The 26,490-nt window shown below is 51.4% G+C and overlaps 1 protein-coding gene across 8 annotated transcripts in view; it reads right to left on the bottom strand.

Annotated features, from left to right (window-relative positions):
• The window catches only part of NPRL3 (NPR3 like, GATOR1 complex subunit), a 39,535-nt gene that overhangs the window by 4,293 nt on the left and 8,752 nt on the right, over positions 1-26,490 (bottom strand). For 3 of the 8 annotated variants that reach the window (XM_084880502.1, XM_084880495.1, XM_084880497.1), the window contains exons 3-11: positions 26,019-26,057; positions 22,344-22,473; positions 20,983-21,057; positions 15,635-15,788; positions 13,613-13,694; positions 5,309-5,446; positions 3,767-3,923; positions 898-1,004; positions 276-405 (exon numbers count right to left, since the gene is read on the bottom strand). In XM_084880502.1, the coding sequence (XP_084736628.1) occupies positions 276-405; positions 898-1,004; positions 3,767-3,923; positions 5,309-5,446; positions 13,613-13,694; positions 15,635-15,788; positions 20,983-21,057; positions 22,344-22,473; positions 26,019-26,057 (1,012 nt within the window). Of the gene's footprint in view, positions 1-275; positions 406-897; positions 1,005-3,766; positions 3,924-5,308; positions 5,447-13,612; positions 13,695-15,634; positions 15,789-20,982; positions 21,058-22,343; positions 22,474-23,640; positions 23,660-25,734; positions 25,985-26,018; positions 26,058-26,490 lie in introns of those variants that run through there. The other 5 variants (XM_084880496.1, XM_084880498.1, XM_084880499.1 and 2 more) reach the window with 3 other exon arrangements.

Genomic DNA, 26,490 nt, shown 5'->3' with positions numbered 1-26,490 from the left:
GCCTCTTCCTGGGGTTTTAACACTGACAACACCCACTGCAGCCAGGGTGGGCTCCATGGGCGCTGGGAAGGGGAGAGGGTTGGGTCACCGGTGAAGCACCTGCAGTGGCCTGGCTGGGGAGCCGGCTTTTTGTTACCCTGGTGGGGCATGCACCACCTACACCACAAGGCCCCTCCCGCCCCCCGAACCAGAGCGCAGGGTGCAGCACAGCGGGCCCTGAGACCAGGAGCCAATCCGGGTAGGTGGTTCCTGGGCTCCCAGCTCCTGTGACTCACCTCTTGCACAGGGGGGGCGAGGGGGTTCCTAAATTCTGACAAGGAGACGGGCAAGGAGAACTTAGCGAGGACAGATGGCAGGTCATGAGACGGGAACTGGTGGGAGAACTGCTCAGCCAGTGGGGAGTACCTGGAGACAGGGAGACAAGCATGTCCATGAGCTCTCCCCATCATATCCACAGCACTTGGGCCCTTGCCCTGAGCCTGAGGTAGGCAGCAGGGACACGCAGCGCAGTGGGGAGGTGAGAATGGCTGCACGGCATAGTGGGTAAGTCAGGATGGGTACAGTGAAGACAGGTCCCAGCTGCTTTCCTTCAAGGGGTGGCAGAAGCCATGGGCACGGCCACCCCACAGCCCCTCTAAACTCTGGAATAAAGGCCAAGACTCCTGACCACCCACCAGGCACCCATACAGGGCTCACTGGCTGCAGACATGGCAGGTGCTGGGGGCGCACAGGCCCAAGTGGTGCTGGACCAGGCCAGAATTAGAAGCTGGGCACAGCAGAGGCCAGGCGTCTGGTCCCAGTGAAGTCCTGGCAAACCGGGAGAGCACCCCGGGAAGGCCCTGCCAGCCACACCCCCCTCCCCTGGGAGCCCTGGGCTCTGCAGCCGGAGGTACTCACAGACACACGCTGGCGTTGGGGGAGAGCATGTAGACGTTGTTCTCGCACAGCGGGTAGATGATGATGGCCTTGCCCCAGTACACCAGGTGGGCTGCGAGCTGGAAGACCTGCAGGCGGGGGGGTGGCCGCACTGTGCCTGGGGGCTGACCCTCTGGGGCTTCTCTCTGATACCCAACCTCCCCCAGGGGGTGGGCACAGCCAGCACACACAGCGTTCTCTGTGTTCAGAGCCACACGGCTTTGGTCATCAGTCCCTGTGTGGTTCGGACTGTCACTTCCTTTTAGGCCCGTACTGTCCTGGCTGGCACTGAGGGAAGGTCCTACGCGCACAGGGACGTTTGGCACACCCAGGATCACGGGGTAAGCTCAGCGGAGCCAGGGGCTCGGCTGGACATCCTGGCAGAGGCAGGCTCCCCGCCCCCACAGGACTCCAGCAGGGAGATGGGTTTCCACGTGACAGTGGGTGTGGGGTCACCAGACATGCCTCCTCCCCGTGCACTCCTCCCCGTGTGTCTCAGCATCCTGGAGAACATCCCCCTGCTGCTCTCCTGGCCTCTTGGACATCAGGATGGACAGACAGACCGAGATGCCGGACATCCCGCCAGCCTCCCACAGGGGGCCAGGTCTGAGAGCATGGCACTGCCTCACTTCGCGGAAAGAAAGACACTGGGCACATCTGATTGTACCTCCCCCTAGGTGAGCGCTGTCCCAGGCAGGCCTGCTGCCCCTCTTTACCATCACTGTGTGCCTCCCCGGGGTGAGTCACCCCACCTGCATGCAATGCCTGCGACACCAGCAAGGACACCTCGATCTACCTCATTCCGGCACATGGGACCTCCAGGGGCACACCAACGTGAACACAACAGACCTTTCCGTTCCATCGCTGACCCTTCTCCCATCCCAAGCCCCGCTGACATTTACTCCAAAGCAAGGACAGGCCCATTCTCCTCCTCCTCAGCCCCCACCCCACCCAGTGGCTCCACCTCCCGCGCCTCCGCCACAGTCAGAGCACCGTTCTGGAGCCCAGGAGCCTACCACCACGAGCACATGCCGGAGCCGAGGTGCCGGCAGGCAGCCCCTCCAGGCTCTCGGGAAGAGCCTGTGTTTGCCTCTGCTCGCTGCAGCACTCCTTGGCATGTGGCCTCAGCATGGTCACGCCCCCACCTCCTCTTCCAGAGTCAAATTTCCCTCTGCCTCCCGCTTACAAGGGCCCTTGTGATGACACTGGGCCCACCGGATAACACAGGACCATCGCCCACCTCAAGGTCCTCAATCACACCTGCGAAGTCCCACACAGTCCGGAGGTCTATGGGCACTGTATCACAAGGAGGTACAGTGTGACCCAAATTTTGTTATTCAAAGATAATGCGTGAACCTAGGAGAAAAACCCGGGGGAATCTACAGCAGTTATGTCTGTGATATGGGGTTGTGTGGACTTCCTATCTGAACTTTTGTAAGAAAGAACATATTAATTCCATCATGACTAGAGCCATCATGTGACTGTGACAGTCACCGGACGCAGACACAGCTCTCCACTGGGCCACCTGCTGGAGGAAGCTGGACTCCCAGAGGTGGTGAGTCCACCTCCAGGGCTGGCCTCAGGGAGCTTCCGTACAACCACACAGCAAGGAAGCGAGTTTCTCCCCAGGAAGCCGGGGCAGGGAAGCAAAGGAGATGTCTCTGTCCGAAGAGCCTGAGAGCAAGGGGGAGGCGTGGTGAACAGACAGACTTCATGTTGGCAGCCCCAGGGGACAGAAGGCCAGCTTCTTTCAAAGCTGGGAATGGGAGCTGCAAAGACGCAGATACCTGCCACTGGCCAGCACTGGTCAGCACACTGCTCTGCAGCACACACAGAACACTGAGCCATTTAAGGTTCTGTGTTTTCTGTCTGCTAGGAAGGCAAGCAGGACGTGGTCCTCGATAGAGCCCCTATGAAGCACCAAGGCAGGAGCCAATAAGCATTCTCACAGGGGCCGACAACCGTGAGGTGCAGAGGATGGAAGGCCTTGTTCTGGATGGCAGATTCCAAAACGATGCTTTGGGGGGAAACAGCCCGAGAGTCCTTGTTGGACAAGCTTCCCTCAGAGACCCAGGTGGGCCAGCCTCCCTCTCCCTCTCTCTCCCTCTCCCTCTCCCCCTCTCTCTCCTGTGCTCCTCCTCAGACTAGCTTGAGAGAACTGCCGCCCAGTGGCTGTCACAGGAACTACATGTCCCTCGGACAGGCCCTGCTGCCCTCTGGTGGCCACACGGTGCTCACCGTCACCGGAACCAGAGAAGCCCCTGCCCTTGGCCTGCAGTTTCTTCCTGTGCTTTTCCTGGGAAGCCCCCTGACCCTGCCCAGGCTCCAACCAGATCCACTGACAGGGCGAGGGCCTCCATCCAATCAGAAAGGGCATCCCCCAAGCGCATGCTTCCGGACTGCAGGGGAGTGGTCAAGGCCATGAGGGTAGGTCCTGGCTCTGCATGTGGGCGGGCAGGCCCATGTTGTGTCCTGCGCTCACTTCCCTTACTTTGAGGGTGAGGTACTGCTTCCTCCTGTGGCCACATGCTGTGTGCCTCTGCTCCAGCCCTGCTAGCCACCCTGTCCTGGCATCTTCCCAACCGCAGGACCCCGCTCCTCTCGGCTGCAGCCTCACCACCCTCAAAGGAAGAGGAAGTCAGTCCCGAATCCAGACCTGACTCAGATTTCAGAACCTCCAACCATCCCCGAAGCTACCTGTCACGGGTTCTTATCCGGATGGAGACAGCCTGCTTTCCTGACACCCCAGCATCTCCCACCTCCAAACAAGGGTCCTCTGTTCTGCTGCACCCAGACCCTTCTCCCACCTATCCTTCCCTACCCAGGTGTCCCCCAGGGCCCCAGGCAGTACCTGCAGCAAGGCCAGGTCTGCGTCCTGGGCCAGCTGCTGCAGGTTCTTCACGGCAGACGTGGTCTTGATCACACGCACCAGGGCCGGGGAGCAGTCGAGTGGGAGCTCGCCCAGCAGGGACTTCTCGTCACTGAGCAGCAGCAGGGCATGGTATGGGCTGTGGGGCAGAGTCCGGTCAGAGGGCATGTGAGGCCCCAGGTCCCAGGCGTGCACTGGAACACAAGGTGCAGCTGGGCCCAGGCACTGAACCTCAGGAGAGGCCACAGGAGGGATTAGAGACTAAACATCTGCAAGGATTCCTGCCACTCACAGAAAGAAAGAAAAAATTACAACAAAACTGCAGAAGGTCTGCCCAGCGAGGGTGGCTCAGTTGATTGCGGCTCCATGCACCAAGAGGTCCCCGGTTTTATTCCCAATTAGGACACAGGCCCCTGTTGCAGGCTCAATCCCCAGTAGGGGGCGTGGAGGCAGTAGATAGATGTTTCTCTTTTTTTTTTTTTTTTTTTTTTTTTTAATATTTTATTGATTTTTTACAGAAAGGAAGTGAGAGGGACAGAGAGTTAGAAACATCAATAGAGAATCATCGATCAGCTGCCTCTTGCACACCCCCTACTGGGGATGTGCCCACAACCAAGGTACATGCCCTTGACTGGAATCGAACCCGGGACCTTTCAGTCCACAGACCGATGCTCTATTCATTGAGCCAAATCGGTTTCGGCTAGATGTTTCTCTTATAATGTTTCTCTTCCTCTCCCTTCCTCTCTATAAAATCAATAAAAACATTTTTTTATTTTTTTTTTTTAGCTGAGGAAGGTCTGACAACCAGATTCCATCTCCCACTTCTGGGGTTGCCCTACAAACATTTGTGATTGAAAAAATAAAAGAATCTTTCCTAAAGAAAAGAGTCCCAAATATGGGAAAAGTAAAATCGCTGCTGATACTATGAATAGAACTACATAAAAACATGCTTAGCAGGAACCAGGAGGAAAGATGTTGACCTGGAGCACGGACTGGGGAGGGAGAGAGAGAGGCAGTGCTTGGCTTTCTTCCACCTTCACATTTCGGTAATGTGCCAGATTTATTTTTTTAGTTAAAAAATATGTATTTAAGGAAACTGAGGACTTGGTTGGGGGCTGAGGCAGAAGGAGATTGGGCTCAGCTCTTTCCTTGCAGGGAGTCTATTAAATTAAGAAACAGGAGATCCCGCAAGTTCAAATTCAAATGTAAGAGGCGCCATGACGACAATATCGCTCCAATGGTACGTCTTTCCCCCAGGATGCTGGACTTCTCAGTACCCAGGACGCAGTGAGGAAGTCAGCACGGAGCCCGCCCACCAGGCAGTGCCCAGACGGCCCAGGGAAAACCTGGAGCTGATCATTTCCATACAAAACCAGACACAAAAACTGGTGTTTTTACTTCTATAAACAGGGGAGCCTTACCTGCCAATTTCTGTGGCAGGAAGAACGGAACGCTTGGAAGTAATTGGTGAAGCCTCCGGCAGAGAGAAGGGGCTCTGAGGGAGTGCAAGGGGCTAGCACTCACCGAATGGCCTTCAGGCTCCGCTCGATGGCTTCCGGGGGGATGAGGCTGGCAGCGGCGTAGTGGATCTTGTGGGGCAGGCAGAAGCTCACCTCCAGCCAGCTGTTGATGTGCAGCCGCACCACGCCAGACGTACACAAGCTGCAGACAGGAGGCTCCATTTCTGCCGGAGCCATGGCCCATTCACACAGCAACTTCTACCCAGACACACACACACACACACACACAAAATCCCGCCCGAGGCACTTCTTCCCGGGACACTGCTCCTGCTGCTCGGAGGAAACTACCAGTGGAGACCCCCAGGGCAAGAAAGCATCTTTCCAGACCTGGGCATGTGGCAGAGAGGAGAGTGCGGTATTGCTGGCTAGCCCCGGACGCTGTGGTCCAATCAGTGCCAGGGCACAGGAAAGCCTGTGTTCTCTCTCAGAGGCTCAATGTCACTGAGGCAGGTATTCTTTCTCTGGCCTCTTCCCGCACCCCTGATGAGAGCCCCATTCCTGCCACAGGTGGCAGGCAGGCAGGCGAGGCCTGTCTCCCCAAAGGAGCCGTGGGCAACAGAGGAAGAGTGGAGATGCCAAGTCCCACAGGACATCCTGTCGGGGAGGAGCACATAGTGCCCACCTCCCTGCAGATGCCAGAGCACCCAGGTGCACTCAGCAACTGTCGAAACCAGCCTCAGTGATGGCAATTTGGTTCTTTCAGACCCAAACCTAGCTCAGACCAAACACAGCAGCTCTGTCTAACTCCTCGCTTCTCTCACAGCCTGCCTCAAGCCATCAGCAAACCTGTCTGCACCACCTGCAGGGACCTACAAAGTCCAGTCCTTCTCAGCACTGTCCCCCTGTATCTGCCCTCCCCCACAAGCCCCCTCTGTACGCCCTCCCCCAAAGGCCCCCTGGCTTCCGCCTCGGCAGTTCCAGCCAAGACCCCCAATTGCCAGGAGCCTTGAGTGATGTGCCCACGTTCTCTGACCTTGTCTCCTACCCCAGGTAGGCCCAGCTACCCCAGCCACTCTGCTGTTTTAGGGCCCTTGTACCTGCCCTGGACTGTAAGTCTCCCTCCAGGTGCCAGGAGCTCCTTCCCTCCTTCAGTGGCACAATAAAGTGCCACTTTCTCGGCGAGGTGAGCCCTGGCACGGGCCGCAGCCCCCAGGCAATCTGACTGCTCGCTGTCCACCTGCCTTGAGCCCTTGACCACAGGACACACCTACTTGTCTGCTGGGTAAGCTGTTGCTCGGCCAGAATGCAGTCTCGGGGTGGCCTTGTGTTTTGTTCACTGTGGTCCCATCAGTGCGAGGGCACAGGGGAAGCCTGTGCTCTCACAGAGGCTCAATGCCACTGAGGCAGGGTGTTCCTGGCCTCTTCCCGCACCCCTGAGAGCCCTACCCTGTCACAGCATGGGGGGCTCCGTGTGAGATACTTGGGGACCCCTGAGAAGCACCTCACAAACGGAGGAAGGAGAGGGGCCTGAGGAATGCGCTTCCTGCTCTGGTGGACTTCCTCAAGCAGCCTCACCCAGAGAACGGGCCCTGGCGGCTGGAGAACCACGTACAAAAGGGCTGTTTCCAGCAGGAGCTTCAAACTCCACCCACAGCCTGGCCACTCAGCCCTGCACTCACTACTGGAAGCACTTGGTGTCTGACACAGAGAGGCACCTGCTTGGCCAAGTGCCCACGGCTGATCCTCGTTTCCCGCAGCAGGTGAAAGAGGGACCTGAGCCACTGCGAAGGCCGGCCCGCCCTGCCCTGCCCTGTCCCAGCCAGGGTAGGCGGTGCTCTTTCCATCACATTCCAACCCTGAAATCCTGTTCCCAGCTGGCTGGACAGACCAAGATGCCCACATCCAGCGCGTGTGGGGCAGGCCAGCGGCTTGGGAGGTTTGGTGGGAGCTGCGGGTCCCAGACCCTCTGGGGGCATTCAAGTACACGACGCTGGGAAGCAGCTCTGTGGCCCTCACCGCCCACACCCACCGGCTGTTCTTACAGTCTCTTCCCTGAAGCCTCAAGCAGCAGACCAGCACCCCAAGCTTCTCCCCACAGGTCTGCCGGAGGGCTGGCTGCATCTGTGGTCAGCAGTTTCAAATGCAAAAATAAGTCTGTATTCTCTCAAGCAGGGAATGGGTAATGGGCAGAGAACACGGTGGGAAGAATACAGAGCACATTTATCATCCTCAACTACTCCTAGGATTTCTGCCAACACCAACCATTTGCTCACTGCAAACGGCCCCACAGCTCCAAAACGCGCGCTGCCTGCCCTGCCTCGGGGGCACTGGGAACACCCATGCCGCTCTCCCAGGATCTCAGGGCCACCAAGCAGCACCCCTGGCTGCAGAGGTGGGGGGAAGGGTGTGTGCAGGCTGCGGCTGAGTCTGGAAGACCACGGTTTGGTCGCTGCTGGTGTGCCAGCCCCATGGGGTGAAACCTATGGACAGATCTGATGTGTCACGATTTGGGGAAGAGACGCAGGGTCTTTCCCCAAGGCCCCAGAGGAAGATCCCACCTTGGCTTCTTCTAGAACTGAGTGCTAAGCATACATCTCAGCAGACGAAGGCTCCCGTAGTCGTGCCCTCCTGTGCCCGAAGGACTTGCTGGCTGGGCGTCACACCCTGACACAGCCAGCCTCTTAAGGAAGCTAAGGTCACACCAGGAGAGAGTTGCCCGGGGGACCCAGGTTAGCTGCTCCACTTGATTAAGTGAGCAATGTTTATGCTCTCAGCATCCACATACAGAACAGAGCAACGAGGTAAACCAGGGGCTGCCAGGAGAATGAATGGCCAGGCTCCTCCTGTCTCAGGCTGGTTGGTGAAAATAAAGGTCTTTCTATTTTTGAGTTGTCCTCTTCAGCAAATGGCTCAGAGGAGCTGGTCAAACACCACAGAATCAGAACTGAACAGATTCCCATCATTTTGAAGGTAGCTGGTTGGTTTTTGTCCACCCAGGTGCCCAGTGATGCCACGTGCAAACTGCCAATGACCTGACATGTGCTGAGGCTCCAAGCACTGATTCAGGCTCCTGGGGTAAAACTTATAGCCTTACATTTGGGGGCCTCTGACTCAGTGGCGTCGGGAAGGCAAACTGTGTGGAACATAAGAAGCTGAGGAGATCCTGTAACAGAGAGGAATAGACAGAAGTGCTCCAGCCATGAAGACAGAAGAGACACAATTCAGAGATGGAAGATGCTGACGACGCCTCAGCACACCAGCAGACAGCAGCTGCGTGTCGCTGAAGGATGCCCAGGACCAAACCAGAGACGGGCAAACCTGCATCACCACCATTTGTCCACCAACCAGATCTGAACTATCATGGCTGACATGTACACATAAGGAACTATTTGACATTGAAATTGGGACTCAAAAGAACCGTTGGCCCAGAAAGGAACTCACTACAGACTGATTCATTTGCCTCTCAGCATAACCATTATGGCTTATCGCAGTTTAGGTTCTTAAAAGGGTATTTCTTGGATCACATGATCTCAGACATCTAGAGGAAATAATGAACAACATAAACTGATAAAAACAGACCCAGAGAAAGAGAAGCAGCGATCAAACTCTCAAACCTCAGAGGGAAGGTAGGGGAGGGTGGGGTAAGGGGAAGAGATCAACCAAAGGACTTGTGTGCATGCATATGGGCCTAGCCAGTGGCCATGGACAACAGGGGGGGGGGGGGGGGGGCATATGTGGGGAGGGGTTTGGGATGGGAATGGGGGGATGAGGACAATTATGTGATACCATAATAAATAAATTTAAAAAAAAAAAAAAAAGCTGGGGAGAGCTGTAGGAAAGGGAACAAGCAGAGGAGGCTGCGGGTGTGCAGGGGGGACAGGTGTTTGGGGCTTGGAACAAACCTCATGGAGAGACAACAGCAAGTGCCTGGTTTGGGTGCGGGGGAACGAATTAGGCCCACAGAGCAACTCCACACGTCAGCCAGCCCAGGCCGTGGCGCCTGGCATACAGTGGCATGAGGTCCTTTTTTGGGGGGAGGGAGGAAACACCCACATTGGTTTCCTGGTTTCCATGAGGATGTTTTTACACTTTTCCAAGCACCTGCTCACCTGCCAGCAACCTCCTCCCCTGGAGCACTGTGCACCGATGGTGGTGCCTCTCTCCAGACAGTGTGCAGACCCTGAATGCCACCCCTTAGAGGGCCCGCTGCAGACCCCAGACTTCCTGGAAGCCCTGGAACTGGTCAGCAAGAGAGAGAACGGCCCTCGAGCTCCCGGAGAAGCCCGGAAGCCTCCACAGCCGGAGGTGAGCCGGAATTGCCCTGAAATCTGTCAGGAGGAGGAAGAAAAAGGCCTGTGTCTGTTTGTAAAGCACAGTTTCGTTTTGTTTGAAAAATACAGTTTTAAGACATGACTAGCAGAGTAGGGTTTGGGGCCCTAAAAGTTCCTTCTCTTTGTAGGGCAGCTAATAGTTTGACCTGGAATTACTGCAGAAAAAAACACTGCCCCGTGCGAGGCTTATCCAGCCCCTCACACAGCGCTGGGCCAGAGGGAGAGCCACGCCCTATCTGCGACAAGAGATACACGCACGCTCCGCTCCCCCGAGCCCAGCCCTGGGCGATGACTGTGCATGAGGCCACACAGCAGCCCAAAATATGCTTATCGCTCACCCCCAGACAGAAATGTACACAAGCTTATCCCATCACCCTCAGATCTCAGCATCTGAGAAAGCCTTTCAGTTCCTACCCTCTGGCTAACTTCTGACTCATGCTTTAGTCACCCTCCTTCCTGCCCCAGGCCAGAGCCCTGCAAAGCTCGGCCTGACCTTCTATCCCTTTGTCTCAAGCAACCGGGCTGCCCAGTGCGTGCAGTGGGACCCTGTGCCTGATCCAAGAGGTCTGGGAGGGCTCCAAAAGGCTCACCTATGAGCCTTGAAATGTCAAACCAAAGTTTCTATGCAGGTACACTTCATGGAAATAGGAACTAAGACTCCCAGGATATTCATGGAGGTGTCTGTGGGCCCATATCTGCCCTGGTCAGGCAGCAGTGTGAGGCCGAGTCCCCAGCCTCGCAGACCCCACTACCGGCCCGTTAACAATGGAGAACCAGTCAGGCAAGCACTTCAAGTCCCACGGAATCCACAGAGATGTGACTCCTATTTACTCCTTTCACCTACCAGTGGGTGAGCTGTGCTTCTCCGCACACAAGCACAAGGGCGCGTCAGGAAGCGAAGGGATGTCCCTGACCTCATGGGGGAGACAGCCTGACGTCACACAAAGGAAGGGCATGCTGTCACTGAGGTCACCAGGTTCCACAGGAAGACACAGGCACCAGAACAGCCAGGGGCCTCTGGAGGATTCACACTGCCAGCCTACATTCGCAGATATTAGGTCCTTGGGCAAGGGGCCACCAGGCTGCTCAGCCATATCATAACCCTGAATTTTATTATTATTTTAAAATATATTTTTGGTGATTTCAGAGAGGAAGAGAGAGGGAGAGAGAGATAGAAACATCAATAATGAGAGAGAATCACTGATCAGCTGCCTTCTGCACAACTTTACTGGGCATCAAGCTTGCAACCCAGGCCTGTGCCCTGACCAGAAATCGAACCGTGACCTCCTGGTTCATAGGTTGACGCTCAACCACTGAGCTGCTCTAACCACTGAGCAGCTCTGGCTGGGTCCCTGGATTTTAATTAAAACACCAAACTCAGAACAATTCCTTTGAGAAGTCCCATCCCAATCTCCAACACGGCTCAGTCTCACCAGAACTGGTCAGAGTCTAGACACAGGGTGGGCTGCGGGGTTCGATCCTGGGCACTAACAGCAGATGCCTGGGTTAAAGGAGGGGAGCTAAGTGCTGGACGGTGGATTCTGGGAGCTGTTTTTGCCAAAAACCAATTCCTGTCCTCCCCTTTCAAACTGATGCCCACTAGGGGGCACTGGCTGCCTCAGGCTCTGAGCTCAGCAGGCCCTGACACAACCCAAGATCGCATCCCTCCAGCTTCCCACTGCAGCTCAAACATAGGAAGGCACAGTCCCTTCTTTCTTTGGGAAGATAAAGTCTTCTCCTAGTTTGCTTTTCATTTTAATTCCAGGCTAGCCTGAATTCTGCTGTAGTCTAATCCTAGGTGAGATCACTTCTTGGCCTTTTGGCTAAGATCAAGTATAATCTGAGTTGAGGCATGCAAATTCCCACTCAGAGTAAGGCAACAGCAGTTTCCAAGGAAGGGATTTTACTTTTTTTTTTTTTTTTGCTGTTTTTTAAAAATTTACTTTAGAGAGAGAGGAAGGGAGAGGGGAAGGGAGCAACATCAGTGAGAGAGAAACACTGATCGGTTGCATGGGATGACATTCAACCAATTGAGCCACACTGGCCAGGACCTAGAAAGGGATTCTGATATCAGCCAATCCAGACCAGAGGACAACAATTCTTCTATGCAGGCAAACTCCACTGTGATCATGTGGAATACAAAGACAGGGTCGGACTACAAGACCAAAAATCCCATTCTGGGTCAAGTTCTCTGAAGTAGGAGGGACCAGAAACCAAAACCATCACTCAGCAAGGGCAGCTTCAGGCTGCCCCGATGTTCTCTAACAGCCAGAAGCCACACCAGAGGTCACCAAAATAAAGACAAGCTGCCCTCACAAAGGACAACTGCCCCTTTAAAGGCATGTACACCTCCCAACAGAACAACAAGCAGGGGGTCTGAGCAGAGAGCTACCAGAAAGGAAACCAGGCATGGTTTAAACATGTGAAGACATGCACAAGCTGTATTGAGACACTAAGCTCTACCCCTCATATTGATTAAAACCAAAAAGCTCACCAAGACGCTGTGTTGACAGGTATCTCACGTGCTTCTGGTGGGAGTGTAGATTGAGGCACCTACCCCACAGAGGGAAATGCATTTACCTATTTTCCCTAGCAATTCCACTTTTAGGAATTTGTGTTATGGATATATGGGTACAGATGCAAAATAACACACGCATGTGGTTGAGCGGCATGTCTTACAGCAGCAAAACGTGAAGCCAAGTTAATGCCCAAGGGAGGGGCTGGCTAACTATGCAGCAAGAAGAAAAAAAAAAAAGTTCTCATTTATAAGCTCAGGCAGAAATCTAAGTTAAACTGTTAAACTGAGAAGGCAACAGGCTAACTGGATGCTCAGTGTGCTCCCAGTACGTAAAGGAGACAGCGACCACTCTGCCTGTGTGCACCTTAACCCTCTGTGAGGGAGGCTGTCTGCTGAACCGCATCCTGCCGCCAGGATGAGAACCTGGCCGGATGCAGCAGGAGACAAAATCAAAGCTCCAGATTTCAGTCTTGATGAACATGTGACCTTTCAAAAAATCAAGTTTAAAAAAATTACCAAAATGTTCATAGTGATTATCACCGTGTATAAAATTATAGATGACTTTTATTTTGTTTATGCTTTTCTGTATTTCTTAAATGTCCTTAATGTTAGTAAAATCAGAATAAATCAACATGAAAAAGGGAAAGGATTCTGGACAAACCACTGCCTCTAGGCTTAGATGACACGTGGTGTCGTCGCCCCAGTTCTTACATCAGGACCATTTGGTGGGGTGGGGTGGAGCCTGGGAAGGCCAGGTGGGAGCGCTGAGCTGCGCAGGTGCAGAGAAGAATGTGGAAATGTAAGGGAATAGGAGGAAGAGGAGGCAGAAAGGCAATGGAACTGGAAGGCACTGAGGAAGCCTGTGCCTACATGCCGTCTGCCTGGTGCTGTGTGGTACCTGTGAACCAACTGGCCGGTGCACGACAGGAAAGGCAACTGCCAGGTGGGCTGTCCCTTGGGCACTGCCCCCACCAAACCTCCATCCCCCCCTGCAGACTCAGGGCCAGAGCCACAGGACACCCTCTAAAAGAAAATGAGTTCCCTGCTTGTCCATGTTTAAGAGAGTAGGTGCTGAGCCACAGATATAATCAGGACAACTGTGAGGTCTCCGCTGTGTCCCCAACACCTGCTGCACTCAGACATGTAGTGTCCAAGCCCCCAAGCTCCTCAGGGCATGGCCAACCCCATCTCCATCCTCTGAGCCTGTATCCTCAGGGGTAAAGGGTGACAGCAACACGCACCTAAGGAAGGTGGACCAGAACTTGGCACTGCGTCAGCTCAGTAAAATCACCTCCGGCCCTCATGCATAACTTCAGGCTCCCTTTCTGGTTTAAGGATGGAGGTGACTGTTCCAGTCGGGCACACACCAAAGGGGTTGGCACTTCCTGTCCTCTCACCCCCATTTCAGGGGCACAAGGGGAGAGCAGCACCCAGCAGAGGGAGTCCCATTAGCGGTCGCGCTCAGGCAATCAGGCCCACGAGAAGGAAGTGCAGGGTGCGTGCTGCTCGCCTGTCTTACCTGTCATAAGCTTCCTTGAGGTCCCTGGCCAGCTTGCACTTGGGCAGGATGTGATGGAACGGAGACTGCGGACCATCATTTGCTGCAAGAATTGAGACACACACACACACATAGACACACAAAATTTGAGACACAGAAGGATTTAGAATCTCCAAAGCAAGGAAAATCCACATAGGCTACAACAGAAAATACCTTTAAAAACAAGTTAAAATACCTTGAAAAACAACTTAAAATTTTTTCAGTAACTTTAAACCAATCATCAGAATATTCACACCTGCTTCTTCCTCTTCTTTTTTTAATACATATTTTATTGATTTCAGAGAGGGGGGGGAGATAGAAACATCAATGATGAGAGAGAATCATTGATCAGCTGCTTCCTGCACACTCCACACTGGGAATCAAGCCCGCAACCTGAGCATGTGCCCTGGCCAAGAACAGAGTGTCACCTGGTGCGTAGGTGGATGCTCAACCTCTGAGCCATGCCAGCCAGGCTGCTGCTTCTTTTTTTAATAGCTTATTGATTTTTTAGAGAGAGAGGCAAGGAGAGGGAGAAACATCAATGTGAGAGCACAATATGGATTGGCTGCCTCCTGCACGTCCCCTACCAGGAATAGAGCCTGCGATCTGAGCATGTGCCCTGACTAGGAAACAAACTGACAACATCTCAGAGCCCAGGACGACGCCCAACAACTGAGCCACATCGGCCAGGGCTCACAACTGCTTCTCATGAAATGTTTACATCCAGAGGAGTTAGAATTACACGTAGGCTGCTTTGTTCAACTGTCTTTATAGGAAATATCTGTATTTAAACTTCAGGACTGGCGCCACCTGACGCTACAGTCAGAGGAATCACAGGAACAAACCTTTTCCCTGACTGCGCCTGAAGACTCCCTCTGAGCACCAGCGCCATCTTCTGCCTCAGTGACGATGTAGTTCCAGGCCTCGTCCCACTCTTTCCCCCACATTTATGCTAATACAATTTACTGTTCTGACTGAAACTCTTTAATATCTAAAACTATTTGTACTATATTGAACTTTTAAGATGCCTGTGATAAAGTCACAGACTCTAAAGAAAATATTCTAAGAAATAAAACTTCATTGTTAAATGTAAAAAGTAAAGTTTTACTGAAAATGCACCTGAGTGGGATAGTTCATGCATGGTAATTGCTGCTTTTACTTACTGCTGAAACCAGACTGGGTTCACCTTCAAATGTGTTCTTTGTTTTTGCTTTTGTTACAAAGGTGCTGACCTGAGAAGACGGGGGTGGGGTCTGTTATAGGTAGGTGTCTCTCCACACTTTCAAATATTGACGATATGTCAAAAATCACATGGTAATGTATCTATTTTTGATATGTCAAAAATCACATGGTAATGTATCTATTTTTAATAGCCTGGCCAGTGTGGCTCAGTGGTTGAGAATTGATCTATGAACCAGGAGGTCACGGTTCAATTCCCAGACAAGGCACATGCCCAGGCTGCAGGCTCAATTCCCAGTGTGGGGTGTACAGCAGGCAGCCGATCAATGATTCTCTCTCATCACTGATGTGTCTCACTATCTCTCCCTTCCTTTCTGAAATCAATAAAAATATTTTTTAATTATTTTTAATAACTTTCCAGTTGATAACTCCATTAGGATCTCCTTCAATTTAGTTGAAAACAAAGAACTGAAAAGCACCACCCTGCCGGCTCACTACTCCCACTGGCCCCTCCGAGGCCCTCCAGCCTGACGCAGGGCCAGCAGCACAGGGGCCAGCAGGCAGTGCCCGACCTGCGTGAAGAGCCATCATGAACATTTGTGGGGAGGAAATGCTTCGGCTAAGGAACCAATGTTAGCACATCAGGTTGGGAACGGGTCTCTAGCTGTGCCCCCACGAGTCTCCCTTTGCACTGGGGCGTGCTCAGTCCAGGCTGAGGAGTATGGAACTGAGCACCTCAGCTTCCGTAGCTTCCAAACCACCGCCGTGTCCCGCCTGGACCGCCGCCTGCTGTGTGGCAGGGTAGGAGACGCCTGCTGCACTCACCGTCGGCCACAGCAGACACCTCGTCCTGCAGCGCCAGGATCAGCTTGGCCTCCCGAGTGAGGTACTGGCAGCGGCGCTCCTCGTGCTGCAGCACGGTGGCGATCCGGCGGGACAGGTTGTGCAGGCAGTTGATCACCGAGGGATCCGCGTTGGCCTGTGGGAGAAGCCGAGCGTGACTCAATGCAGCACATGTACTCAGACAATACACATACAAAGCAAAACCTGAAACCATGAGCGAATCCTCTACTCCTTTCCCCCAGGCTCCTCTCCAGGTGCCACTGTCACCGACTTCCTGTGTCCCCTCTAGAAGCTGTCCATAAATGCCAGCCCGCTCAGTATCCTATACTGGGATAGCTGCCTGGATGGCAGCACAGAGATGGCTCCGTGGGATCACCCAGTGTGGGGGGTAAGGCATTTCTAACGAGTAAAGAAAGGCTCCCACCCTGCAGGGCACCAGGGCCATCCAGGAAGGTAGGGCACAGATCAGGCATCCACTCTGGGCCTGGCAGAGGCAGCCAGTGGGATAATGGAAGGCAGAGATCTGTCCAACCACCTGCTGTTTGACCCTGGGTCACAAGGCTCCCATCTAAGAAAGGACAACAGTGGCACCTCCATCACCAATTAGTCAGAAATGTCGGGTGCTCACAACAGAGACTACTCAGAGCAAAATCCCTGGCAGTGTTTGCGGCCACCAGTGTACTGCTGACTGCTGGAGGGCCAACTGGCTGTGGTAGAATTCAGTCACACAGGCCCTCTTTATAGGGACACAAAGTGTAATAAACAGAAGCACCAGACTAAGCGTTCACTGGACATTTTCTATCCTCAAGGTTAAGTGGCTCTTTCTAGCAGAAATGACCTTGGCTAACAGGAGAAGCCAGCTGGCTCCAGCCACTCCCACCCCCTGTGTTAACTCAAGAAACTATCAGGGGCTGCAGCCAGGCCAGGCCACGGGTGGAGCAGGTGGCTGTAGATCTGTGAAGATGCTCCCTGGAGCAGATAACTGGCCAGCCATGACTCAGTGCTTCAGGAGGCCCACAGGGCCGCTGAGTCATCCTACGGGGTGGAGGTGAGAAGAGGAAGAGGGAGAATGGTGCTGCTGATTAGAACCCCCGGTGCTGCCTCCCTCTCGTTTATCTGCCAGAGAGGGCCCTGCCCACAAGGTGTCCACAGTAAACACTTCCACCCCTGGGAGCTGGGAGAGATTTTCTAAACGCGTAGATTTCATGTTCACAAACAGAACTCACACCTGGCAGCTTATCTGTGCTGGGAAAAGAACCAAGGGTTATTCCCAAGCTGTGCCCACCACTGGCAGCAGCCCTATCCCTTCGTGGCAAGGGCATCCCCTCAACAGTGCCCCTGCAAGATGACTAAACTGCAGGGTCTGGGTTTAGGGTATACAATTGCCTCAAGACACTTCCAGAAGAATCTGTGTGGAAATACTCCCACAGCAAGGAGAGATAGGAGACTGACCTTGAGCACATGATCATTCCCTTGAAGAGTAATCAAGTCACACCTAGAAGATGACTCTCTGCTAGGAGACCCGCTGGCTGGGGCATGACAGCGCTGTCAGACGCGCAGGGCCCATTTGTTCCACATTCCCAGACACGCAAGGTGGTGCTTACCCAGGCGAGGCCCCATGACCAGCACTGATGGAGTGTGCCAGGGTGTGCTGCTTGGCTGCACAGCCAGCACTGTCCAAGGTGCCTGCAGAGCCGGAGGCTGTGTGGCCACACTGAGAGCACTACCACCTAGCACATGGCAGCCCTGAGTGGGGCTCTTAGAAATGCCACACTTTCCCCATACGTGCTGTGAGGCAGCATGGAGTTCAGGGCATCACTTATGAGACTTTCTTGTCCTCAGAACTCATACCCAAATGTAATCAAGCATTTAGTTTTCAAGAAATATAGGGTTGGCCTTAACCGGTTTGGCTCAGTGGATAGAGCATCTGCCTGCAGACTGAGGGGTCCCAGGTTCGATTCCCGTCAAGGGCATGTATCTTGGTTGCGGGCACATCCTCATTAGGTGGTGTGCAGGAGGCAGCTGATCGATGTTTCTCTCTCATTGATGTTTCTAACTCTCTAACTCTTTCCCTTCCTCTCTGTAAAAAATAAACATATATTAAAAAAAAAAAAGAAAGAAAGAAAGAAAGAAAGAAATACTGGGTCAGAGAGCAAGTCTGACTGCACAATGAGATGAGTCCAAACATAGAACATGTGATGGGACAAATCGGGGAGAGAGTCCTAGACTGCCAGAGATCTAGAGACACAACAACACAAGTTTGTGAGGACTGAATCTTAATCCTGATTCAGACAAGACAACCAGCAAAAATGCTGTGGCAATTGGGGAAAACTTCAATGAAACATGTACTAGTTTATAGCAATTTATTGCAAATTTCCTCAGGTGTGAAAAGGGTATTCTGGTATAAAATAAATGTCCATATTTTTATAGAGATGCCTTCTGAAGTATGTAAGAGTGAATACATTAGTGACAATATAAGGGGGGGTGTACTAGAACCATGGTGCAAAGGTGATAGTGTGGAATCTCAGAGATGGGCGTACAGGTTTATCAAACTGTTGTTACTAACTCAGCATTTAAAGCTTTTTAAAATAAATACATATACATACATTTTTACATGACTAATGAAAAGATAACTTGTCTACCCTAAAATATCAACTCTTTACATTATTTAAAATTCCTCCCACTCTTCAACATTATGGCCCACGCTATCTGAAGTCCTATACTATCTTTGGAAATCTATACTCCTCCAGGTTCTGATATCATCCCCATTTCTCAACTTTAATGGCCACAAACATTCAGTGTATAGCAACCACCATCTTTTCCAGCCATTCCTCAACTACTGGAGACCAGAATTATTTCCAGTCTAATCATTATTATAAAAATCTCTATAAGAGCCGAAACCAGTTTGGCTCAGTGGTAGAGCGTCGGTCTGCGGACTGAAAGGTCCCAGGTTCGATTCCAGTCAAGGGCATGTACCTTGGTTGCGGGTACATCCCCGGTGGGGGGTGTGCAGGAGGCAACTGGTCAATGTTTCTCGCTCTCTATCTCTCTCCCTTCCTCTCTGTAAAAAATCAATAAAATATATTTTTTTAAAAAAATCTCTATAAGACTTCATAATATGCTTGTTTGCTTGCCTGCTATACACTTTGCTATCTTATGCTGCCCAGAGATGGGAGCCCGCCGGCAACATCTGGATGGGGCTGTGGCTGCTCCTCACTGCCCATCCCCCAGCATGAGATAGCAAAGTGTATAGCTATCAGGACTGACAGGTGGACGGCATTCGTCATGGGTTTCGTTGGCTTGTTTTCTTCTTAATTTGAGTTTTCTTTGTGGATGTGTTTATACTATGTAATTATGTAAGTAATATAAGAATATTGTGAAGATGCAAATGCTATGGAAGTATATAAAGTAGAAAAAAAGATCTCTTGGAACTTCATGCCCCCACCACTAACAAATCATTTTGTCCTAACTTGTAGTTCTGTGTTTATCAACAAAGTAAACACTTAAAAATTAAGCTTCATCCTAATGGATCTTTTCTCTAGCATTATTTTGATTTTGAACTGTTCATAGTGAAACATGTGGTCTCCACATAAAAAAAAAGGCACCGTGAAAAAACCCCGTGAGACTCAGAGCAGCACCTAATTTTATAGGTTCCCTTTCTACTCGGTCTCACTTCTGCCACTCTGAAGGTTTTCAGAGCATCGCTGCTCCTTGTCGCTGAAATCCAATCACTTTCTCGCTCCTATTGCTGCACAAAAGCTGTGGTGCAGATCACGTGTCCAGCCGGAAAGAACTTCTGGGTTCTTTGGGGGAAACTGAGAACTGCTTTAAGAACAATTAGGCTTCATTATTTAAAAAATGAAAAATAGCCAAAACCGGTTTGGCTCAGTGGATAGAGCGTCAGCTTTGGGACTGAAAGGTCCCAGTTTCGATTCCGGTCAAGGGCATGTACCTTGGTTGCGGGCATATCCCCGGTGGGGGGTGTGCAAGAGGCAGCTGATCGATGACTCTCTCTCATCGAAGTTTCTAACTCTCTATCTCTCTCCCTTCTTCTCTGTACAAAATCAATAAAATATATTTAAAAAATAAAAATAAAAATAAAATAAAAAATGGAAAATAACAAGTGCGGTCGGGATGTAAAGAAATTGGAACCCTCATGCACTGCCTCTGGGAATGTAAAATGGTGCAGCAATGTAGAGAACAGTCTGGCAGTTCAAATGGTTAAACACAGTTCTCATATGAGCCAGCAATTCCACTCCTAGGTATATACCCAAGGGAAATGAAAACACGTGTCCACACAAAAATTTGTATACAAATATCTTAACAGCATTGTTCATCATAGCCAAAAGGTGAAAAAAACTCAAATGCTCATCAACAGATGAATGGATAAACAAAGTATGGTCTATTCACACAATGGAATACAACTTGACCATAAAAATGAGTAAAGTACTGCCGAAACCGGTATGGCTCAGTGGATAGAGCATCGGCCTACGGACTGAAAGGTCCCAGGTTCGATTCCGGTCAAGGGCATGTACCTTGGTTGCGGGCACATCCCCAGAAGGGGTGTACAAGAGGCAGCTGATTGATGATTCTCTCTCATAGATGTTTCTAACTCTCTATCCTTCTCTCTTCCTCTCTGTAAAAAATAAATAAAATATATTTTTTTAAAAATGAGTAAAATACTGATATACATGACAAAGAAAAATCTCAAAATCACTATGCTCATCGAAAGAAGCCAGACACCAAAGGTCACATATTGTAGGATCACATTCATATGAAACATGCAGAACAGGTAAGCCCACAGAGACAGGAAGTAGACTGGTGGTTTCTAAGGGCTGGGAGAGGGCGGGGGAGAGAAAGGGAATAACTGAGCTCCTTTTAGGGTAACAGTAACATTCTGGAACTAGATAATGGTGATGGTTACACAACAGGGTTACAAGATGCCACCAAACCATCTATAATAATAAAAGGGTGATATGCTAATTAGACCAGATGTCCTTCTGGATGTCCTTTCTGACAAAGCCGGGGCTAAAGGGAAGCCAGCCCGGGTCCTGAGTACCGAAGGGAAGTCAGTGCCAGCAGCCAGAAGGAGGGCTACTCTTGCACGAATTTTTGTGCATCGGGCATCTAGTATACTTTAAAATAGTTAAAATGGTAAATTTTATGTTATGTGTACTTTATTTTTAAAGAGAGAGATGAAAACAGTAAGTGTAGACCAATGCCATGCCCACTGCAGGCTGAGCACTGAGTCACCAGAAGTGAGCTGCTGTAACTGCCCTCCTCCTCCTTCCTGCCGTGCCCATGCCCTTCAGCCGTGTATGAACACTCACCCTTAGCGCAAATACCACATTAAAAAGAATCATGGTGGGAGCCTCCCTCTTCGGGGATGGGTCTGTTTTGGAGACCTGTAAAAGACGCATAGTTCTATTGAACGAGAGCCACCACTTCCCAAGAAGAGCTGTTTAAGCTATTCTACTTTAAGCATGGGGAAAGGTTCCAAAATAGAGCAGAACCAAAAGAAAACATAGCCCCGTGGTCAGCACCTTTGCATGAGCTAGTGGTGACCGCACGGACAGATGAGTCCCCACTGAGATAACAGGAAGGTCAGTGCTATGACCAGCGTGAAGAGGCTGCCCAGTCAATGGAATGGGCTGAAGTGCCCAGAGGAGACGAGATGGAGAGGGGCCCAAGCAGATGGAGTGTTCTCTGCCCAGACGTGCTCCCCACTGCCATCCCCCGTGTCCACTTGAGCTCTTGAGGCCATCTCTGCCAGGTACGCTAAGTACTCAGGGTGATTAAGAGAAAGGACAATGCTACAATAGAACCAGGAGAGACAAGGCTGCTGTTCTGGCTGGCAGCCAGCCAACCAGTCACAAACACCACGTTGATTTCAAGGGTAGCCACTAGGAGGCGTAAGAGGCCAGGGCTCCAGCTCTCCCTGGGCTATCCCAACTAGCTCCTCACCATGCAGCCTGTCACTCTACTTTTACAGGCCCAGGACTGCTGGCAGGCGGCCAAACCTCCCCTCCAGCACCCACAGTCATAGTGAGGGATCTAATCCCTGCCTGCAGGGTTTCAGTGAGGAGAGATGGTGCTGTCCCTGGGGTTTCATATTTTAGTACCCCCAACCCCCTCAGCTCTTTCCACCAGCTTGGTCATGGAGGACATTTAAAGGCCACATCGCAGACCCTCATATTTCTGGATCAGATAAATGGAGCTAAATCTCGTACTGTCATATCAAAATCCTTCAGAATCTGAGTGCTGCTGTCGCTGATTCTGCCTGTGTGCAAAGGGCTGACTGGCAGGTTCTGGTGGGCAAGTTCCTTTGGGTCACAGTGATTCTATCTTGTTACAACTCCAGCACTGTAACATTTCATTCATCAGAGAATGTATGTAAAGGATTTAGCACAATAGTAAGAGCTAACTTTAAAAAAATAATGGCCATGAGATCACTTAACAAGCAGAAATACTTGTACCACTTTACCAAAGCGAGGGGCAGAGACTAAAACTTGGGGGGCAAAGATGCCTGTCTCTTTCTGGGGGTTCCTCAGGATCGATGAAGTGCAGCTGATAGCAGGCAGCTGTCAGGTCTCGCTACCTTTACCAGAGCCAGTGGCAGTTCCCTGAGGCCCAGACCAGGTCTGGCCGTGCCTGCCCAGGGGGAGCCTTATATTCTCAGGGAGGCCCTTACCTGCCCCAGCGCATGCTGTAGGAGTGTTGGGTGCCCGACAAAACGCACGTTATCAATCTTCAGTTCGAATTTCTGGCCACACATTTCAGACTTGGTTGCCAAAATTGTTGCCAGAATGACATCTGAAAACCTTAAAATCAAAAAGAGGCAGAGTGAAAATAAATGAAGAAAGTGTCACAGCCCCACACCAGCTGCCCTCAGCGGATAAGGATCTCAGTATGTGGCAGCTTTGTGTGCAAAGTGGCTTGACCCCCACTGATGACTTGGAAGCTTCTATCATTTGCCTTCTGAAGCAAGCCCCAAGATTTGGGACATAAAATCACCAAAATTACAAGGTAAAAGGCATGAGAAGCATAGACTGAAGGCACATGCTGTCAATTTCTTGGCATGCTCTATGAAATTCAGGAGAGAAACAGGTTGCAGTTTGCTTTTAAAGGTAAAGGGAGGAATAACAGCTGAAGCTGGCGCTGCCCTGAGGAGCTGCTCATGAAGGCTCACGGGTGGCAGTGAGGGTGAGGGTGGGGGCTCTACCATCAGGTCCAGGTTTACTAGGCTGCACCTCTCAACTCCCAGGAACCCCCACCCCCAGTGACGTGTAAAGGGCAAGAGTACAGCGTGAACTGCCAATTACCTTTCTCAGCATGACTGCCCGACCCTTCCCTTATCCTCAACACCTACACCTTCCAGCTTTTGTTAGGGAAGAGACTGTAAGGGATGAGCAAGATACCAGACCCACGGATATGAAATGGACTTAGGATGCACAGGACTGGATGCCACAGAGTGGGAATGGCTGTGGTGTGGATGAGAGCAGATTTGGATATGAGTTCACCCTTTTGCCAGGTGCATCAGTACACTTATGTTTTCTTACTGGCAACCCTGTCCCTTCCTGCCACAGGGACCCAGATAAGGGAGAGGCAGCACGGGAAGGAGAGTGCTGGGGGTGCAATGCAGACTCTTATCTCAGAGCCCAGGCTTGAGGGGGCCTGCACTTTAGAAACACTGATGCACGTGTCTGAGCTGGAGCCAGAAGAGAGATGAGCCCTGTGCTCATTTCCCCACCGCAGAAAGCACTCCTAGCATCCACGTTGGGAGAGCGCACTGTGTTGGAGCAAGTGGCTCCAGCCCCCGCAGGGCCATGCTCTGCTCCTGGGCACAGACCCCTGGAGGCCATCAAAGGCAGACACTCCAGCGTGCATCCTGGGCCTACGCTAAGGAGCACAGTGAATCAGGCACCATACTGGATACTTTTCTCTTAGACGACCTCACTGGCGGGGGAGGGGAGCGACTGCTACCATACCTCTCCACTTTCTGAAGAAAAAAGATGGTCTGCTACAAACTGCTGCTTCAGCTGAACTCTGAAATAAGAAATGACTCTGGGATAAAGGATCTGGGAAGGGGGTCGTTTGCTCTGGGCTCCTTACACATGGCAGGGCCCACCATCTAGTGAAAAAGTGACCTGAGCCCTGGCCGGGTAGGTCAGTTGGTTAGAACATCCTCCTGATACACCAGGGTTACTGGTTCCATCCCCCGTCAGGGCTATACAAGCAGCAGCCAATGAACGCATAAATAAGTGGACAATAAATCAATCTCTCTCTCTCTCAAAATAAAAAAGTAAAAATAAATTGTAATTACTTGAAGCCAGCCTGCAGCAAGGACCTTGCTGTTCAACCAGCACTCAAACTGCTGGACAAGCAGCCAGAGAACTCTTTCCAAGTCTCCCCCCCACAGGAGGGGAGCCTGGCGCTGCTAAGGCCCTGGGGAGGGGTGTCACACTGGTTTCCAGCCCTCCCAGCACTCCCATGGTCCTCCAGGTGTCCCAGGGTGCTCTGTGGCCCACAGACAGTGTCAGGACTGCACTCAGCCCTTTTGACAGCAAGGTTGTCAGAGAGGTTGTCAGAGACAGTCTGGGAAATGAGGGACCCACAGCCTAAGTCCTTAGCTGCCAATTATGGGTCTCTTTCTGGGAATACTGCTCTCCGGAGTGATTAAGCCAGAGACGGAATATCCCAGTGTCTTCCGCCAGAGGCATTATATGCCTTCTTTAAGAACTCCAAATGGCTCACTCTACCCTGTAACTCCCGTCTGAGGGTGAGAGAGGGCTCAGGGTGATAAACAAACACTTCTGCCCTCATGATTGATCCAGTGCCAACAGTTCACATCCTATCTAAGCAAATAGCTCCTCCAGTCTGCCACCGAAGGACAAAGATAAGGTATAGAAAACAACCTCCCACTATTCCAGAAAGGTCACTTTTTCCTGTGATATCCAAACACCTCCACTAAAAACCTCTGCTCTGTCATCAAGACCCACACATGAGCCTCTGCCTGGCCCTCGGCCACCAGTCCAGGAACCTGAGTGAGACTGGCTGTGGGCTGGGTCCTGAGAGTCAGAGGTAAGCAGGGGTCTACTGAATATCTGTACATATCAAAACCCAAAAGCATCCTTCCAAGTGCCAAATAAAAAGTGCTTCCTCCCAAGACTAGACAGGCCAGCATCTGCAGAGGAGCCAACCAGAAAGCCCTGTGTTGCTGGAGGTAAAAGCCACCCTGCCCGACATGGCCATTCAGGAAAGGCCCCCTGAGGTGGCCAGGGGGGTGGTGCTTATTTGAGCGAGTCTGGCCCACAGAGAAAGTGTTAACATTGTGGTCGCCACTGCAATGTTAACACTTACAATGAGAAAAAAACACTTCAGTGGCTTTATGCTTTATAGAGTGTGTCTGCTGATATAATATACACAAAGGCATAGTTATATTATGAGATCTGGGGAGTAGGGGAAAAGCTGTTAAAAATAGCAAATTGAAACTAAAACAAATGACAATATTTGTTTGTTGCTTCCAAAATTTACAAAGATCTTTTCCTCTTGTTTTGATGGTAAAAGGCCTAGTAAGTTATATTGCACACAATGAAATAGCTGTTACAAAACTAACATTCCTGGAATAACTTAGAAACTTAAAAAGAAAAAATTTAGGAAGATGAACCAGCTCAGCCAGAAACCAGGCCAAGACCCTCCACTCCTTCTGAGGCATTCGGGAGCAGGGCTGGATCTGATCTCTGGCTTGATCAAAAAAGGGGGAGGGGCGGCATGGAAGGGAGCTTGACTCTGCACCCTCTGGTTATGGGGGGCTCAAAGATACCCCAATGCCCAGAGGGGACATCATGTCAGGGGGACAGGAGGGTCACACCTTACTATGCCCTCCTGAAGAAGTGCCAGGTGAGCTCCATGGGTGCATTTTGCTTCTAAGGGGCACACACAACAGCATCTAACCTCAAGCATTACACTTAACACCCAGCCCTTGGGAAAGAGGCCCCCACTGAACCCTCTGAGACATGAAGGCAAAGAGAATAATTAAGGATCTCTCTTGGGAGGGGGGTAAGAAACCTTGCTCTGCTCACCTACTGGCCTCCCAGGGCTACTGGTGCCTGCCTGGAGGAGGTCTGAGTGCAAGCCTGGTCCCAGAAGCCACCCTGGTGCCAGCCAACCTTGCGTAGGTTCTTGGGGAAGTGAAAGAGAGAACTCCCAGTGGAGAAAGGGCAGGGGCCGTGGGATCCGAGCGAGAGCCTGTGTGCCTCATTAGTCATTCTTCAACATTGAGGGAGATCAGGAGGTAAGCACAATTACAAGAAGAGAAGGTAGCGGAAATCAAGACAGAAAGGCGGTGGAGAAGTCTTGGTCTTACCCTGCAACCAATTGCTCATCGGTTGGAGGACATGGCTCGCTGAAATGGGAACAGGACCATCAAGACCAAACAAAAACACATTGGTTTTTAAAATCATGAAAAGTTAATAGTTGTTTTTATTAAAACAGCATTCAAGTCTAGCAGACGTACTACCATTAAGCATTAACTGTTGAGGTCAAGGCTATGAAACTTACCAGACAAGAAAGGATGCAGACAACTCCCACAAGTTGAAGACTTACCACACAGTTTCTCACTAACGCTCAAATTCGTGAAGAGAGTGGGCCAGAACGAGGGTCAGTTTCCAGAACAAGAGCGAGGCCGGAAGACCTGGGCAGAGCCTAGCACCACACACACTGGCCAGATGCACCGGCACTGAATCTGACAAACCGTCTCCACGGATCAAGTACGAGCCCGTGGTAAACACTTCTGTACAATGCACTGACCACCTCAGGCCCAGTGCCGGAGATGCTAT

Source organism: Pipistrellus hanaki, assembly GCF_964339955.1.
Source record: "Pipistrellus hanaki genome assembly, chromosome: 4".
NCBI lineage: Eukaryota > Metazoa > Chordata > Mammalia > Chiroptera > Vespertilionidae > Pipistrellus > Pipistrellus hanaki.
This window is presented reverse-complemented; position numbering and strand designations above follow the sequence as displayed.